The sequence below is a fragment of the Mirounga angustirostris genome, unplaced genomic scaffold (assembly GCF_029215605.1).
Source record: "Mirounga angustirostris isolate CCGP_5_RB_7025 unplaced genomic scaffold, mMirAng1.0.hap1 SCAF_15, whole genome shotgun sequence".
Lineage (NCBI taxonomy): Eukaryota > Metazoa > Chordata > Mammalia > Carnivora > Phocidae > Mirounga > Mirounga angustirostris.
The window spans coordinates 16,948,271-16,965,631 of NW_026991723.1; the positions used below are offsets into that span (position 1 = coordinate 16,948,271).

The following is a 17,361-nucleotide window of genomic DNA, read 5'->3' on the forward strand; positions in this document are numbered from 1 at the left end:
GTACAAGCTAGTTAGAGATACAGAAATAATGAGAGCTGATCAAATGAGTCTGTAAAGACCAGTTAAAGTTAAGGTAATAATGTATTTATATTTGTAAAGATTGAGAGGATTGGGAGCAATCTGTTACAAAAACAAGAGGTTGATCAGTACAGCAGATAATTTAAATTCCAGCATTGAAAGAGGCCTCAAAAAATTACACAATTCAGAGGTCCTGTCTGTTCCTTTCAGTGAAAGGTACTACTTATCATTTAAGTAACCATAACTGATTTCTGTGACTTTAGACCATTGGTTTGACAGAAACAACAAAACACAAAAAATACTCCCTATTTTAACAAAGTATCAACACAAGTGACACAATGATCCAGTGGTTTTACATATATGTAAGAAACAGTAACAAAACACACACAAAGGGGGCGCCTGGGTGGCTCAGTTGGTTAAGCAACTGCCTTCGGCTCAGGTCATGATCCCGGAGTCCTGGGATCGAGTCCCACATCGGGCTCCTGGCTGAGCCGGGAGACTGCTTCTCCCTCTGACCCTCTCCCCTCTCATGCTGTTTCTCTGTCTCTGTCTCTCTCTCTCTCTCAAATAAATAAATAAAATTTTTAACAAAACAAACACACACACACAAAGGGGAGCCTGGGTGGCTCAGTCAGTTAAGCATCTGCCTTCGGCTCAGGTCATTATCCCAGGGTCCTGGGATTGAGCCCCGCATCAGGCTCCCTGCTCTGCGGGAAGCCTGCTTCTCCCTCTCCCACTCCCCCTGCTGTGTTCCTGCTCTCTCTCTCTCTGTCAAATAAGTAAATAAAATCTTAAAAAAAAAAAAAAAACCCACACACAAAAAAGACACTCTAGTAAATTGTTGATTTATTCAATGTGACCGCTAAAGCCTTTATTTGCAGGAAATGGGCACTGATATTAGATGGTAATGAATATTATAAAAATAGAAAAATATCAGCGTGCATTGAATCTAAGGTTAAGTGCTTTGTGATACTTGATAGGCGTATATATACACACATCACACACATATATATCCACATACACACACAGCCACATACAAGCACAATAGGTTACGTATATACTGGATTGTGATGTAAATCTTATTTCGTACTCTGGGTCTCACTTAGAGAAGTTTGACAATCACTGGTCCAGAGGAACTGACTCATTGTGAGCTATGCTAGCTCTCTGTACTCCTTGGAGCAGGAACAAATCATTAAGGTAAATTCCTGTCCGGTGGTGTGGATAACGATTTACTGTTCACATGTTAGGGAAACCATGTGTGATAACACAAACAAACGAACCAACAGCTGTTATCATACCAAAGTACTTATTGTATCTTGGCTAAGGTTCTTAAATATCCTCCTTTGAGTTTCCTAATTCATCCCAGGAAGGATTCAGTGCACTCCATCTTTATGTTGTTACTTGCAAACCTTGGAAACAAATATAAGTAGAAAGAAATTAATAGAGAATTCCAATTCTCATTGTGTTAAATCTTCACACTATCAACAGTAAATCTTTTTTTTTTTTTAATGTTTTATTTATTCATGAGAGTCAGAGAGAGAGATAGAGAGAGGCAGCGGCAGAGGGAGAAGCAGGCTCCCCGCCTAGCAGGGAGCCCGATGCGGGACTCCATCCCAGGATGCTGGGATTGTGACCTGAGCTGAAGGCAGACGCTTAACCATCTGAGCCACCCAGGTGCCCCTCAACAGTAAATCTTAATCTACTATTAAGATTACAGGGATTCTGGAGCCAGACATGCTGGTTTTCCATCAAGAACTAAATAGAGGCCAAGTCTCATTCTTTTAATCCTTAGACCTAATTTAAGCCTAAATTAAGATATCGGATATCTAATACCGTTTGCAATTGGTATAATAATCGTTGGCTTCAAGGAATGAAATAGTTTGAAAACTAGAAGAATATCACAAAGGGCGGCTGGTTGTAGCAGAACTATTGTTTTGGAGCATTTTCTTTGATTTTGGGGAAAGTGCATGGGTACCTTTACTCTTTTTTTCTTAAACCAAGGAAGCCTAGCTGAATACTTGGTGATTTGGTTTGAAACTCAGGGATAAACCCATTGCATTCATATTATAGAGTTCGTGTTGGAGAAACACATTTTTTTAGTGTAGTATTTAATTTCTGAAGTATATACATATAAATATGATTATACTCTTTGACCAAGCAAGCGCTACTTCTAGAAAATTTTAATATAATTCCAGAAGAAGAAAACAAGTGATATGTGTAGGTATTTTTATAGCATGTTATTTGCCAATGTGAAACACTTGTAAAGGTACTATATACTCAGCAACTGCGAATTGGGTCATTAATCTTATAATTTGGGCTATTATATTAGATAATTATACTATTACTTTTAATTGGACATTATATTTTAAATTCGATGTAGAAAATGCCAAAAGAGGGGCGCCTGGGTGGCTCAGTCATTAAGCATCTGCCTTTGGCTTGGGATCGAGCCCCGCATCGGGCTCCCTGCTCGGCGGGAAGCCTGCTTCTCCCTCTCCCACTCCCCCTGCTTGCGTTCCCTCTCTTGCTGTCTCTCTCTCTCTGTCAAATAAATAAAATCTTAAAAAAAAAAAAAAGAAAAATGCCAAAGAAAAATACATACCTTTTATTAAATTTCATTTTGCGATTTCTTATTCCTTTGATTTGAAACAAGACACGTGACATCTTTCTTCTGCACTGAGATATCAGTGCCAAGTCTTATAACTCACTTGTAAGGAGCAAAATAGAACTCAGCCTTGACTCCTTTAACTGGAAGAGCTATTTAGTTTTACTCAGTTTCATTATATAATAAATTCTATAAAGCTCCTTTAAATATTCAAAACTAAGGTAAAAATATTAAAAAAAAGAAATGAGCATTGCGATTAACGGTGTAACCATGTAAGAGGCTGATGTGAACAGCAAAAATGTTGGATGTGTACTCATGAAGATGTTAACATTGCTGACTGGTGGGAATTCAAGTGATTATTTTCTCTCTTTTTTATATTAAAACTTTTTTTTTATAATGAATATGCTTTTTTACTGAGATGAAAATAGACATTTTCTCCCCCTTTTCCTTTCCACACTTGGGAGCCAATCTCCTGTCAAGCCTTGCCCATTCCTATCTAGTGTATGTGAGAGAGTCAGGCTCCCTCGAAAGCGTAACCAGCATGCCACCGAGAAAACGACCACTGTGAAAATAAACGTTCTGCAAAGGAGTCTGAAAGTTCTGGGGGCTAGACGGCCTTGTCATTGTGAGGATAGGTAATGATTAAATTTTGCCTCAAACACTGAATTTAAATAAGGATTAAATTAAACATATAACTGGGGCGCCTGGGTGGTTCAGTCGTTAAGCGTCTGCCTTCGGCTCAGGTCATGATCCCAGGGTCCTGGGATCGAGCCCCGCATCGGGCTCCCTGCTCGGCGGGAAGCCTGCTTCTCCCTCTCCCACTCCCCTTGCTTGTTCCCTCTCTCGCTGTATCTCTCTCTGTCAAATAAATAAAATATATATTAAAAAAAACAAAAAAATTAAACATATAACTTTATGTTCTTACTCTCTTGGGTCATTTGTTTCATTAATCATTAAATTCAATCTCTGTGTCCCTCTCATTATTATTACTTTATCACAATTATGATTTTATGGGCTTGGAAGGGAAGGTTAGTTCAGCAGGATTATGAGAGGTTATGAGGAGCCTGCAGAGTAGTCCACTGAAACCTAGGAAAGGCCTCCTTGCTAGCTCAGCCCCTGACTGTGGGTTAAACCAGGCCATGCGAAGGAGCCCTCCAGGCAGCCCTGTCAGGGCACCGTGATTGCAAGAACTGGGAAAGGTGGTAGGTTACTATAAATAACACCCTAACTTATTTATGCAACTGGGGGAAAAAACCAAACAAACTGATACAGATCTTAAGAGGTAAGAAAAGCTGATCTGCTTTGGATTTTATGTCTCTTCTACCATTTGTTATTATTATTTTTTCTACTAAACTTTATCTGGTATCTAGAGCACAAGCAAGATAGCCTTAAAAGGCATAGGTGAATACTCCTTTCCAGCCCCTAGGACGTAAGCAAGGAAAGAGCATTGCCACACACGTGGACATGTACTCTCTCGTGGGCTTTCCGTGTCCTTCAAAACATACCTGCTGTTCTCGGGCCTCAGAACAGACGGCAAAGGCTGATATTTGATATGGAACGAGCTTGCAGTTTGAGCTACTTGGTGAAGGCTCCTTTCATCTTTATCAGGAGATGGATCACAAGGCCAAACTCCAGAGTATGACTTAGTCACTAAAAAAATGGACTTAAGCACCAGCCATTACCAAGGGGATGGAAAGGTATAGGTTGTCCAGCAGCTAAAACACCCTGAAGTATCTCATCAGGGCCAGAAAGGGGGCCAATCACTCTCAACCAAGTGGCTTTGGCTCAGGTGCTGAACTCCTCCCTTCACTCTACACTCTTTATAGCCCTTCATGTCGGTGCCCTGAGCTTCCCTGCCTTTCATCAAAGTAACAGATGGGGTGGAGGGGCAGGCATATATGCCAAGGACTCTAAGTTCCTCTTATAAGAAACTTTAAAATGGTCCTGAGATTTCTTCAAATCGAATCATGCCTACATGAAGGGCTGATGCTGAAATCAGGAGTGTGTAGGCTCAATGGGCTGGCTGGGCTCAGATCCCTCATAAGATAGGAATTTACTGAGAACAGAGGAAATCTAATTCTTATTTTTTATTTTTTTTTTTAAAGATTTTATTTATTTATTTGAGACAGAGAGAATGAGAGACAGAGAGCATGAGAGGGAGGAGGGTCAGAGGGAGAAGCAGACTCCCTGCCAAGCAGGGAGCCCGATGCGGGACTCGATCCCGGGACTCCAGGATCATGACCTGAGCCGAAGGCAGTCGCTTAACCAACTGAGCCACCCAGGTGCCCGAAATCTAACTCTTATTAAGAGATGATGACATCTGGCCTAGGGTAGCTGCTTCTCAAAAGCAGGTAATATTCTCCACTGCAGGAGTGACTCACACTGTTAATTGTGAAAATCCTTTTAGTTCCAATAGTTCAAATACAACAGCACCTGGATCTATAGTTTTGTTCTCCCAGCAAGCTTTTTCATCCTCCTCTGGTTTCTACCTCCTGCTTTGCTCTCCTTTTGGGGGGATATTTCTCCCGCTTAACAGGAGGCCTTAGGAGAGGCATTCAAGGACAAGATGAGTCCATGATCCAGTCCTAGCCAATCAGAGTGTGCCATCTCCAGAGTGAAAGCGATTAGTTTAGCCCAAGCCATGTGACCCAAGCAGGATCAATCCAAATCTTCCCTGGGACTTTTCAGCTGGGCCAAAATGCGAAACTGCTTTTTACAAAGCTTTTTTAAAAAAAGGCATTTTAAACATACACTAAAGTGGTGAGAATCATATATGAGCTCCTTGGAACTCAACACCCAGCTTCGACATTTATCAACCAAAGGGAAATCTAGAGAAGGATAAACTGTCTTTTTCTACTGGGGATGTTGCACCCTGGAAAATGGTGCTGTCAACAGCCATCCTATCCGTTGGTGGAGTGAGTCTGACTCCAAAAGAAACCCAAACAGCAACGTGGAATTATAGCAGAGCCTTGAAGGCTACATTTGAGCTCCTTAATCCAGCTGAGCCTGAAGCCGAAGCTACCCCTGTACTTTCTTCCTGCTTAACCAGATCAAGGAGAGTTTCTGGTTCTTGCAAAATGTGGCATCTAAGATGAAAACCTTAAAGAAATACTCATTAAATATTTTCTAACACCTTGTGTTTATTTTTGAGGTATTTGGGGAAAAAAATTCATGGGAAATCTTTAAGAGGACTAAAGGGAAAGGAGCACTTTAGACATATTAAAATGAGATTACCAGGGGGCGCCTGGGTGGCTCAGTCGGTTAAGCATTTGCCTTTCGCTCAGGTCATGATCCTGGGGTCTTGGGATCAAGTCCCGCATTGGGCTCCTTACTCAGCGGGGAGCCTGCCTCTCCCTCTGCCTGCCACTCCCCCTGCTTGTGCTCTCTCTCTCTCTGAGATAAATAAAATCTTTAAAAAAAAACAAACAAAAAAACCAAACGAGATCATCAGCCCTTTAACTTCACTCTGCCCAAAGGATAATGTCAGTACCACTGTAATAACAGCCATCTACTAAAAAATTAAACTATGTAACATAGACATCATGAAGGGCTGTAACAATGGGTGGATATTTTCACCCTTAAATAAAAAAAAAAAAACAACCTCATACACAAAATAATCAAGGCCTCAAACCCATTCGGAGTCTCTGATTCTGAATTATCTTCAAAGCAAGGAATGAATGGATACAATCACTCCTGAGCATTCAGGTAAGCCATTCTTGGGTATGTAATGAACTCTTTTCCTGGCTGTTCCTTCACCATCCATAATACTTACACTTTTGCTTTGCTAGTTCTTGTATTAGATCTTCATACACTTGCGAAAAGAGATCCTCTTCTGATTTTGTTCCATCTAGGTAAACTGAAAAGAGAAAGGAGAGCAGTTCAAATGCCAATGGGCCTATTAGTAGAGGATTCTTACTCTGGCATCTGACATCTCTTAAGAATACTAGTAAGTTTAGGGGCGCCTGGGTGTGTCAGTCAGTTAAGCATCTGATTCTGGATTTCGGCTCAGGTCATGATCTCAGGGTGGTGAAATCAAGCCCTGCGCTGGATTCTGCCCTGGGTGTGGAGCCTGCTTAAGAGTCTCTCTCTCTTGGGCGCCTGGGTGGCTCAGTTGGTTAAGCGACTGCCTTCGGCTCAGGTCATGATCCTGGAGTCCCGGGATCGAGTCCCACATCGGGCTCCCTGCTCGGCAGGGAGTCTGCTTCTCCCTCTGACCCTCCTCCCTCTCATGCTCTCTGTCTCTCATTCTCTCTCTCTCAAATAAATAAATAAAATCTTTAAAAAAAAAGAGTCTCTCTCTCTCTCTCTCATTCTGCCCCTCCCCGCTAAAAAAAAAAAAGAATACTAATAGATTTAAATAAAGAACACAGGACCTTAAACACTTAAAAAGAAATTAATAGCCATTAAAGACAGAAAAATTACAGTCAAGAAAAAAGATAAAAATTGGTTTAATAGGGAGAAATGCATATTAACAGATGTGAAAATTATTATTATTTTTAAAGATTTTATTTATTTATTTGAGAGAGAATGAGAGAGAGCACATGAGAGGGGGGAGGGTCAGAGGGAGAAGCAGACTCCCTGCTGAGCAGGGAGCCCGATGTGGGACTCGATCCCGGGACTCCAGGATCATGACCTGAGCCGAAGGCAGTCGCTTAACCAACTGAGCCACCCAGGCGCCCGGGAAATTATTTTCTGAAAAAGAAAGCGTTAAATGGCACTGTGTATGTGGCCCTTTAGCAGCACTGAGGTGGTGCCTCCCCAGAAGAATCATTTAAGGGGGTGGTTCTCCAACTTACTTATGCATCAGGATCACTCGTGAAGCTTGCTTTTTTTTTTTTTTTTTGGTGCAAAAAGGTGATTTTTATTAAAGCATGGGGACGGGACCCGTGGGCAGAAAGAACCATGCAGGGGTTTGGTCTCTGCTACGTGTACTGACTCAGCATTCTCCAGGCCTGGGAGATATGTATTCTTACCCAAAATGGCATACGTAATTTTAGAGAAAAGGTGGAAGTTCAATAGGTTAAAGGAAGAAAAGAACGCTTTAATCAGAAAACTGGAGGTAAGAGATAAATTTGCTTGTTAAGAAAAGGATGCACAGTTTGGAAGGGCTAGAATGCGGGAGGTAGGAACACTGGAGAGGTGAGATTTTAGAGCAAGGCTGTCTATGCCTTAGTCTTTAGGGGCCTGTTTGGATTTTATCCCAAAAAGCTGGAGACTCTTTTTTTTTAAAAGATTTTATTTATTTATTTGTCAGAGAGAGAGCACAAGCAGGGGGAGTGGCAGGCAGAGGAAGAGGGAGAAGCAGGCTCCCCGCGGAGCAAGGAGCCCAACACGTGATCCCATGACCCTGGGATCATGACTTGAGCCGAAGGTAGCCGCTTAGCTGACTGAGCTACCCAGACATCCCACCAAAAGCTGGAGACTCTTTGCAGGCATTTAAGCAAAGTGGGGGCATGGTTAGATGGGCATTTTTTTTTTAAGTTTCATTTTTAGGCAATCTCTCCACCCAATGTGGGTCTTGAATTCACAACCCTGAGATCAAGAGTTGCATGCTCCACTGAATGAGCTGGCCAGGCACCCCTAGATTGGCAATTTAGATGGAGAGGGAGAGAGGGGCACCCTCCATATTTCTTATGTCATTCTGTTCTATTAAGCACATAATACATCCATGCTCACATAGCCAGGGGAATCTCACTAAAACAAGAATTTGGTATTTATCATGTCCTTGTTTGAAACCTCTCTGTAGAGGGCTTCCCAATTCTCCTAGGATAATGACCCAAGTCCTTAATTGGCCTATGGCCTTGTAGAGTTTAGATTTTCCTTATGTCTCCAGCATCCCCTCTCTCTCTTGGTTTTCTCTACCAAAAATACACCAACCTTTTTTCAGGTGCTATTCATTCCTTCCTGTCCCTGGCCTTTTCGTGTACTGTCTGGAGTGATCTTCTGTCCCCCTGAACTACCTCCCTTTGTCCAGTTAAACCCCTCAAGTGTGGTTTAAGTAGCTTCCTCAAGGAAGCCTTCCCTGATTGCTGGGCCTCGGGTAGTCCCCCTGGAACTTGCACTTAGCATAGCTAGAAAGGACATGCTCATGCAGCTAGTGTTTTTAAGGCCGGTTTCCCTGATAGAATGCCGGCTCCTAGGAGTAGGGGCTGGGTTTGTCTTATTTTCCTCAGTATCAACAGGGCAGTGCCTTGTCAGGAAGGCATTCGATTAATACCCATTTCATGAATGACCATCTAGAAGTTGACAGGCTTTGACAAGAGCCTTACAGAGAGAAACAGAAACCAGGACAGTCAATTGTGGAAGGGCCCAGAGTGTTCTGGCTTAAAGGCTTCCTTTATAATGTAATCCATGAGAAAAATACCTCCTTTTAAAAAATCCTTTCTCTTGTGGACTTGGAGCAATGACAAATAAAGGCCTTCTGTGGGGGGAGAAAAGGTACTTACCAATTTCCCACGTGATGTTCTCCATTTCTTGTTTGTGCTTTAGATACATGGGCCACACGTGGCCATCAAAGTACCCTGGGACGTCTGGAGGCTTGTAGACCCTTGTACTACCAAAACACATAGGAAACTTTATGTGCACAGAAACACACAATTAATAAAAGTAAAATAATAATGGTCAGGATAATGGGAAAAATCACTGAGACTGAATCTAAACAGAATTAAGAGTATACATTTTAGATTCAACACTAGTTACAAAGAGAACAAAACAGATTTAGTTTTCTGATGCAAATTACTTTTGTAATTCACTATCATTCAAAATTATCTCCCCCTCCTTCAGGGCTTTATAAGAGAATTAAGAGACAAAAAGCAATGTAAATAATGACAGAGGACCTGATATGTTGGCTTAAGCTTTCAATTAACTGGTGTTCTTTGTGTCTGTAACAAAGTAAAAGCTCATGAATTTAGAATCATAATCCACATATAGTTTACTTAAAAAAATTTTATTTTTAATTGAAGTATGGTTGACACATAAGGTTATATTAATTTTTTTTTTTTTTTTTAAGATTTTTTTATTTGACAGAGAGAGACACAGCGAGAGAGGGAACACAAGCGGGGGGAGTGGGAGAGGGAGAAGCAGGCCTCCCGCGGAACAGGGATCCCGATGCGGGACTCGATCCCAGGACCCTGGGATCATGACCTGAGCCGAAGGCAGACACTTAACAACTGAGCCACCCAGGCGCCCCGAGGTTACACTGGTTTCAGTCAAACAACATAGGGATTCAACTTCTCCTTATGTTAGGCTCTGAGCACCCTGAGTGTAGCTACCACCTGTCACCATACTGTGTTGTTACAAACACTATGGACCCTACTCCTTATGCTGTGCTTTCTATCCCTGTGTTAATTTTGTCTTTTGAATTAGAATCCACAAAGGTGATTTCAAAACTCACCTCCTCCTTCTCTTACATTCTTCATAAGGAATCGTCAGAAAGTAGCTTCGGTTCCACAGAGTGTCGAGGGGCCTAAAATAACAGCATCTTGAGTTCACGAGGTTTCCCCCCATTCATTCAGAGTCAATAAGAGGTTGAGGATGCTTACTTATAATTAAAGAGAAGGAAGCCTTCGATGATTAATATGGGAATTTCCTCGGTGCTTCCAGAGTCTGTTGATACCAGTGAGTGTCTTGAGCTTTCCATCCAGCAGGAAATGGTGGACATCATTTTTTCCATGTTAAGTGCTTCAAGCACTTCAAACAAACATACGAAAATATGAAATAGATACAACAAAGGGTTTATGATGTGGCTTTTTATGAGGAGTATATCCAGGGTTCTATAAATACATAGAATAATGGTATTTTATTTACCCTTCAAAATACGTAATAATAAATATTTTAGACAAACTTAAACTCTATTATTGACAAATTGGCATGTTTGAAACATTTCTAATATGGGAAATTTCAAATATATATAAAAGTAGAGAGTATAATGAATTCCCATGTCCCCATTACCAGCTTTGGCAATCATAAACTCATAGCTAATATTGCTTTATTTATAGTGTCTATCCCTCCTGACTATACAAAAGTTTAACATTTTTGGGTGACAAAATATCTGTACCTCTGAAACAAATAATACATTATATGTTAAAAAAAAAAAAGAAGATAGTAGGAAGGGAAAAATGAAGGGGGGGAAGTGAACGGGGAGACGAACCATGGGAGACTATGGACTCTGAGAAACAAACTGAGGGTTCTAGAGGGGAGGGGATGGGAAGATGGGTTAGCCTGGTGATGGGTATTAAAGAGGGCACGTTCTGCATGGAGCACTGGGTGTTATATGCAAACAATGAATCATGGAACACTACATCAAAAACTAATAATGTAATGTATGGTAATTAACAAAACATAATAAAAAAAAGAGATGTGATTACATAAATGTAATGGGATATCCTACATGGGATTATGGAACAGAAAAAAAAAATGTTAAAACTAAGGAAATCTGGGGGGAGGAGCAAGATGGTGGAGGAGTAGGAGACCTAAATTTCGTCTGGTCCCAGGAACTCAGCTAGATAGGGATCAAACCATTCTGAATACCTACGAACTTAACAGGAAATCGAAGACAAGAATAGCAGCAACCCTCTGAACAGAAAAGCGACCACTTTCTTGAAGAGTCATATTCTATCCCTTCATAGTAGTTAACCTTATTTTTGGTATATATATATAAGTTGTTCTCTCTTTAAAATTTTGGGATACAGTTTCTCCTAACGGACCAAAATATACCCTAAATCTCTAGTGTCTTCTTATCTTACCAATTCCTTTTATGAAATCTTTTATAATTTTCATCTTTATAGTCATATTCCATCCCTTCATTGTATTTACCCTTACTTTTGTACATATATAAGTTTTTCTTTCTTTAAAATTTTGGGAGGCACTTTCTTCTAACAGACCAACATATGCCCAAAATCTAGTGTGTGGCACTGATTTATGCACCAGCCTGGTCATATTTGATCATATTCTGTTTTATTTTGTTTGTTTTTATCTTTTCCTTTTCTTTTTTTTTTCTTCCTTTCCCTTTCTTTCCCCCCGGTTTCAGGTCTCTTCTGATTTGTTCAGTGTATATTTTTCTGGGGTTGTTGTTACCCTGTTAGCATTTTGTTCTCTCATTCATTTATTCTCCTCTGGACAAAATGACAAGATGGAAAAAATCACCTCAAAAAAAAAAAGAACAAGAGGCAGTACTAACTGCCAGGGACCTAATCAGTACGGACATTAGTAAAATGTTGGAACTAGAGTTCAGAAGGACGATTTTAAAAAACCAGCTGGGGGCGCCTGAGTGGCTCAGTTGTTAAGTGTCTGCCTTCAGCTTGGGTCATGGTCCCAAGGTCCTGGGATCGAGCCCCACATCGGGCTCCCTGCTCCACGGGAAGCCTGCTTCTCCCTCCCCTGCTCCTCCTGCTTGTGTTCCCACTCTCATTGTGTCTCTCTCTGTCAAATAAATAAATAAAATCTTAAAAAAAAAAAGATACTAGCTGGGCTTGAAAAAAGCATGGAAGATATTAGAGAAAACCTTTCTGGAGAAATAAAAGAACTAAAATCTAACCAAGTCGAAATCAAAAAGGCTATTAATGAGGTACAATAAAAAACGGAGGCTCTAACTGCTAGGATAAATGAGGCAGAAGAGAGAATTAGTGATATAGAAGACCAAATGATGGAAAATAAAGAAGCTGAGAAAAAGAGAGATAAACAACTACTGGATCATGAGGGCAGAATTCTAGAGATAAGTGATACCATAAGATGAAACAATATTAGAATAATTGGGATCCCAGAAGAAGAAGAAAGAGAGAGAGGGTTAAAAGGTATATTGGAGCAAATTATAGCAGAGAACTTCCCTAATTTGGGGAAGGAAACAGGCATCAAAATCCAGGAGGCACAGAGAACCCCCTTAAAATCAATAAAAATAGGTCAACACCCCGACATCTAATAGTAAAACTTACAAGTCTCAGAGACAAAGAGAAAATCCTGAAAGCAGCTCAGGAGAAGAGATCTGTAACCTACAATGGTAGAAACATTAGATTGGCAACAGACCTATCCACAGAGACCTGGCAGGCCAGAAAGAACTGGCATGATATATTCAGAGCCCTAAATGAGAAAAATATGCAGCCAAGAATACTCTATCCAGCTGGGCTGTCACTGAAAATAGAAGGAGAGATAAAAAGCTTCCAGGACAAACAAAAACTAAGGGAATTTGCAAACACGAAACCAGCCCTACAAGAAATCTTGAAAGGGGGCCTCTAAGCAAAGAGAGCCTAAAAGTAACATAGACCAGAAAGGAACACAGACAATATACAGTAACAGTCACCTTACAGGCAATACAATGGCACTAAATTCCTATCTTTCAACAGTTACCCTGAATGTAAATGGGCTAAATGCCCCAATCAAAAGACACAGGGTATCAGATTGGATAAAAAAAACAAGACCCATCGATATGCTGTCTGCAAGAGACTCATTTTAGACCCAAAGACACCTCCAGATTGAAAGTGAGGGGGTGGAAAACCATTTACCATGCTAATGGACACTAAAAGAAAGCTGGGGTGGCAATCTTATATCAGACAAATTAGATTTTAAACCAAAGACTATAATAAGAGATGAGGAAGGGCACTATATCATACTTAAAGGGTCTATCCAACAAGAAGATCTAACAATTGTAAATATCTATGCCCCTAACATGGGAGCAGCCAATTATATAAGCCAATTAATAACAAAAGCAAAGAAACACATTGACAACAATACAACAATAGTTGGGGACTTTAACACCCCCCTCACTGAAAGGGACAGATCATCCAAGCAAAAGATCAACAAGGAAATAAAAACTTTAAATGACACACTGGACGAAAAGGACTTCACAGACATATTCAGAACATTCCATCCCAAAGCAACAGAATACACATTCTTCTCTAGTGCCCATGGAACATTCTCCAGAATAGATCACATCCTAGGTCACAAATCAGGTCTCAACCGGTACCAAAAGACTGGGATCATTCCCTGCATATTTTCAGAGCACAATGTGCTGGAGTCCAGCTCCAGCCGGGGTGGGTCTCTCGTAGGAAAGGACGGCGTCGGCGAATGAGGAGACACAGACACAAGGTCAGGTTGCAAGCATCTCCTCCTGACAGCCTTGGAGGAACTTTATTTATATGTTAGGATTTTTTTTTGTTTTTCCATACTTTCGTAACATGTGATTATGTTTTTTCACAATTGATTGAGATAATCTTAGATCATTTTTTTGATTACAGACATAGCCTTCTTTTATTTTTCTTTTGTAATGATTAACATGACCTTTATTGATTTCTGCTTATTGACTTTCGCTAAAACTAAAAAACAATACGCAAAGAGAAAGGTGCTAGACAGAGCGTGACCGTCTTGTTATTTTGTTCTATAGCGCAGGAAATATAGTGAACTGTGGAACAGCCTGAGCTGTTCCTTTCTTAGAATCTTGCCACTTCTGAGGCGCCTGGGGGGCCTCGTGGAATTAGTTTCATTATGATTGCTTAGATAGGCGTAACTAAGATGAGTAGTTACTTTATCATGAAACCCCAGAAATATTCCCACAATTATAAAGATTGCCATAAACAAAATGAAAGAGAATAGCAAGAGCCAGCTGTGGAGTCTCCTGTTTTCAGGATCGTCCCCCATACTTGGACTTTGTCAAACAGCATGAGTAGCTTGGCTCGCGCCAACAATGCTTTGAAAATAGAACTCAATCACAAGAGGAAAGTCAGAAAGAACTCAAATACATGGAGGCTAAAGAGCATCCTACTAAAGAATGAATGGGTTAACCAGGAAATTAAAGAAGAATTTAAAAAATTCATGGAAACCAATGAAAATGAAAACACAACTGTTCAAAATCCTTGGGATGCAGCAAAGGCGGTCCTAAGAGGAAAGTATATAGCAATACAAACCTTTCTCAAGAAACAAGAAAGGTCTCAAATACACAACCTAACCCTACACCTAAAGAAGCTGGAAAAAGAACAGCAAATAAAGCCTAAACCCAACTAAAGATCAGAGCAGAAATCAATGAAATAGAAACCAAAAGAACAGTAGAACAGTAGATCAACGAAACTAGGAGCTGGTTCTTTGAAAGAATTAACAAGATTGATAAACCCCTGGCCAGACTTATCAAAAAGAAAAGAGAAAGGACCCAAATAAGTAAAATCATGAATGAAAGAGGAGAGATCGCAACCAACACCAAAGAAATACAAACAATTGTAAGAACATATTATGAGCAACTCTATGCCAGCAAATTAGATAATCTGGAAGAAATGGATGCATTCCTAGAGATGTATCAACTACCAAAACTGAACCAGGAAGAAATAGAAAACCTGAACAGACCTATAACCACTAAGGAAATTGAAGCAGTCATCAAAAATCTCCCAACAAACAAAAGCCCAGGGCCAGATGGCTTTCCAGGGGAATTCTACCAAACATTTCAAGAAGAATGAATACCTATCCTTCTGAAACTGTTCCAAAAAATAGAAATGGAAGGAAAACTTCCAAACTCGTTTTATGAGGCCACCATTACCTTGATCCCAAAACCAGACAAAAATGAACTATTGGGACTTTGTCAAGATAAAAATTCTCCCATCAAAAAGGAGAATTACAGACCCATATCCTTGATGAACAAGGATGTAAAAATTCTCACCAAAATACTAGGCAATAGGATCCAACAGTACATTAAAAGGATTATTCACCATGACCAAGTGGGATTTATCCCTGGGCTGCAAGGTTGGTTCAACATCTGCAAATCAATCAATGTGATACAATACATTGAAAGAAGAAAGAACAAGAACCGTATGACCCTCTCAATAGATGCAGAAAAAGCATTTGACAAAGTACAACATCCTTTCTTGATCAAAACTCTGATTTAGAGTATAGGGATAGAGGGTACATACCTCAATATCATAAAAGCCATCTATGAAAAACCCACAGCGAATATCATTCTCAATGGGGAAAAACTGAGAGCTTTCCCCTTAAGGTCAGGAACGCGGCAGGGATGTCCACTACCACCACCGCTATTCAACATAGTACTAGAAGTCCTAGCCTCAGCAATCAGACAACAAAAAGAAATAAAAGGCATTTGAATCAGCAAAGAAGAAGTCAAACTCTCACTCTTTGCAGATGACATGATACTTTATGTGGAAAACCCAAAAGACGCCACCCCAAAACTGCTAGAATTCATACAGGAATTCAGTAAAGTGGCAGGATATAAAATCAATGCACAGGAATCAGTGGCATTCCTATACACCAACAACAAGACAGAAGAAAGAGAAATTAAGGAGTCGATCCCATTTACAATTGCACCCAAAAGCATAAGATACCTAGGAATAAATCTAACCAAAGAGGCAAAGAATCTGTACTCAGAAAACTATAAAATACTCATGAAAGAAATTGAGGACGACACAAAGAAATGGAAAAACATTCCATGCTCATGGATTGGAAGAACAAATATTGTGAAGATGTCAATGCTACCTAGAGCAATCTACACATTCCATGCAATCCCCATCAAAATACCATCCACTTTTTTCAAAAAAATGGAACAAATAATCCTAAAATTTGTATGGAACCAGAAAAGACCCCGAATAGCCAGAGGAATGTTGAAAAAGAAAAGCAAAGCTGGTGGCATCACAATTCCGGACTTCCAGCTCTATTACAAAGCTGTCATCATCAAGACAGTCTGGTACTGGCACAAAAAGAGACACATACATCAATGGAACAGAATAGAAAGCCCAGAAATGGCTGGTCAACTAATCTTCGACAAAGCAGGAAAGAATGTCCAATGGAAAAAAGACAGTCTCTTCAACAAATGGTGTTGGGAAAAGTGGACAGTCACATGCAGAAGAATGAAACTCGACCATTTCCTTACACCACACACAAAAACAGACTCCAAATGGTTGAAAGACCAAAATGTGAGACAGGAGTCCATCAAAATCCTAAAGGAAAACACAGGCAGCAACTTCTTCAACCTCAGCCGCAGCAACTTCTTCCTAGAAATATCGTCAAAGGCAAGGGAAGCAAGGGCAAAAATGAACTATTGGGACTTCATCAAAAATAAAAAGCTTTTGTACAGCAAAAGAAACAGTCAACAAAACCAAAAGACAACCGACAGAATGGGAGAAGATATTTGGAAATGACATATCAGATAAAGGGCTAGTATCCAAAATCTATGAAGAACTTAACCAAACTCAACACCCAAAGAACAAATGATCCAATCAAGAAATGGGCAGAAGACATGAACAGGCATTTTTCCAGAGAAGACATCCAAATGGCCGACAGACACATGAAAAAGTGCTCAACATCACTTGGCATCAGGGAAATCCAAATCAAAACCTCAAGGACATACCACCTCACACCAGTGAGAATGGCTAAAATTAACAAGTCAGGAAACAACTGATGTTGGCAAGGATGCGGAGAAAGGGGAACTCACCTATAATGTTGGTGTGAATGCAAGCTGGTGCAGCCACTCTGGAGAACAGTATGGAGGTTCCTCAAAAAGTTCAAAAGAGAGCTACCCTACGACCCAGCAATTGCACTACTGGGTATGTACCCCAAAGATACAAATGTAGGGATCTGAAGGGGTACGTGCAACCTGATGTTTATAGCAGCAGTGTCCACATAGCCAAACTGTGGAAAGAGCGAAGATGTCCATTGACAGATGAATGGATAAAGAAGATGTGGTATATGTATACGATGGAATATTATGCAGCCATCAAAAGGAATGAAATCTTGCCATTTGCCACGATGTGGATGGA

The 17,361-nt window shown here is 40.4% G+C and overlaps 1 protein-coding gene and 1 non-coding gene across 5 annotated transcripts in view; both read right to left on the reverse strand.

Annotated features, from left to right (window-relative positions):
• The window catches only part of NMRK1 (nicotinamide riboside kinase 1), a 39,116-nt gene that overhangs the window by 6,982 nt on the left and 14,773 nt on the right, over positions 1-17,361 (reverse strand). Inside the window, exons 5-9 of one of the 4 annotated variants that reach the window (XR_010407606.1) lie at positions 10,162-10,309; positions 10,014-10,085; positions 9,067-9,173; positions 6,393-6,476; positions 1,317-1,427 (exon numbers count right to left, since the gene is read on the reverse strand). Coding sequence is in view for 3 of the 4 variants with exons in the window: in XM_045882261.3 (XP_045738217.1) it covers positions 1,408-1,427; positions 6,393-6,476; positions 9,067-9,173; positions 10,014-10,085; positions 10,162-10,309 (431 nt within the window). In the remaining variant the exon portion in view is untranslated. Of the gene's footprint in view, positions 1-62; positions 1,428-6,392; positions 6,477-9,066; positions 9,174-9,220; positions 9,502-10,013; positions 10,086-10,161; positions 10,310-17,361 lie in introns of those variants that run through there. The other 3 variants (XM_045882261.3, XM_064579133.1, XM_064579134.1) reach the window with 3 other exon arrangements.
• Positions 3,074-3,187, reverse strand: LOC123850349 (small nucleolar RNA SNORA12). The gene has a single exon (XR_006792312.1). It is a non-coding gene; the product is annotated as a small nucleolar RNA SNORA12 (small nucleolar RNA).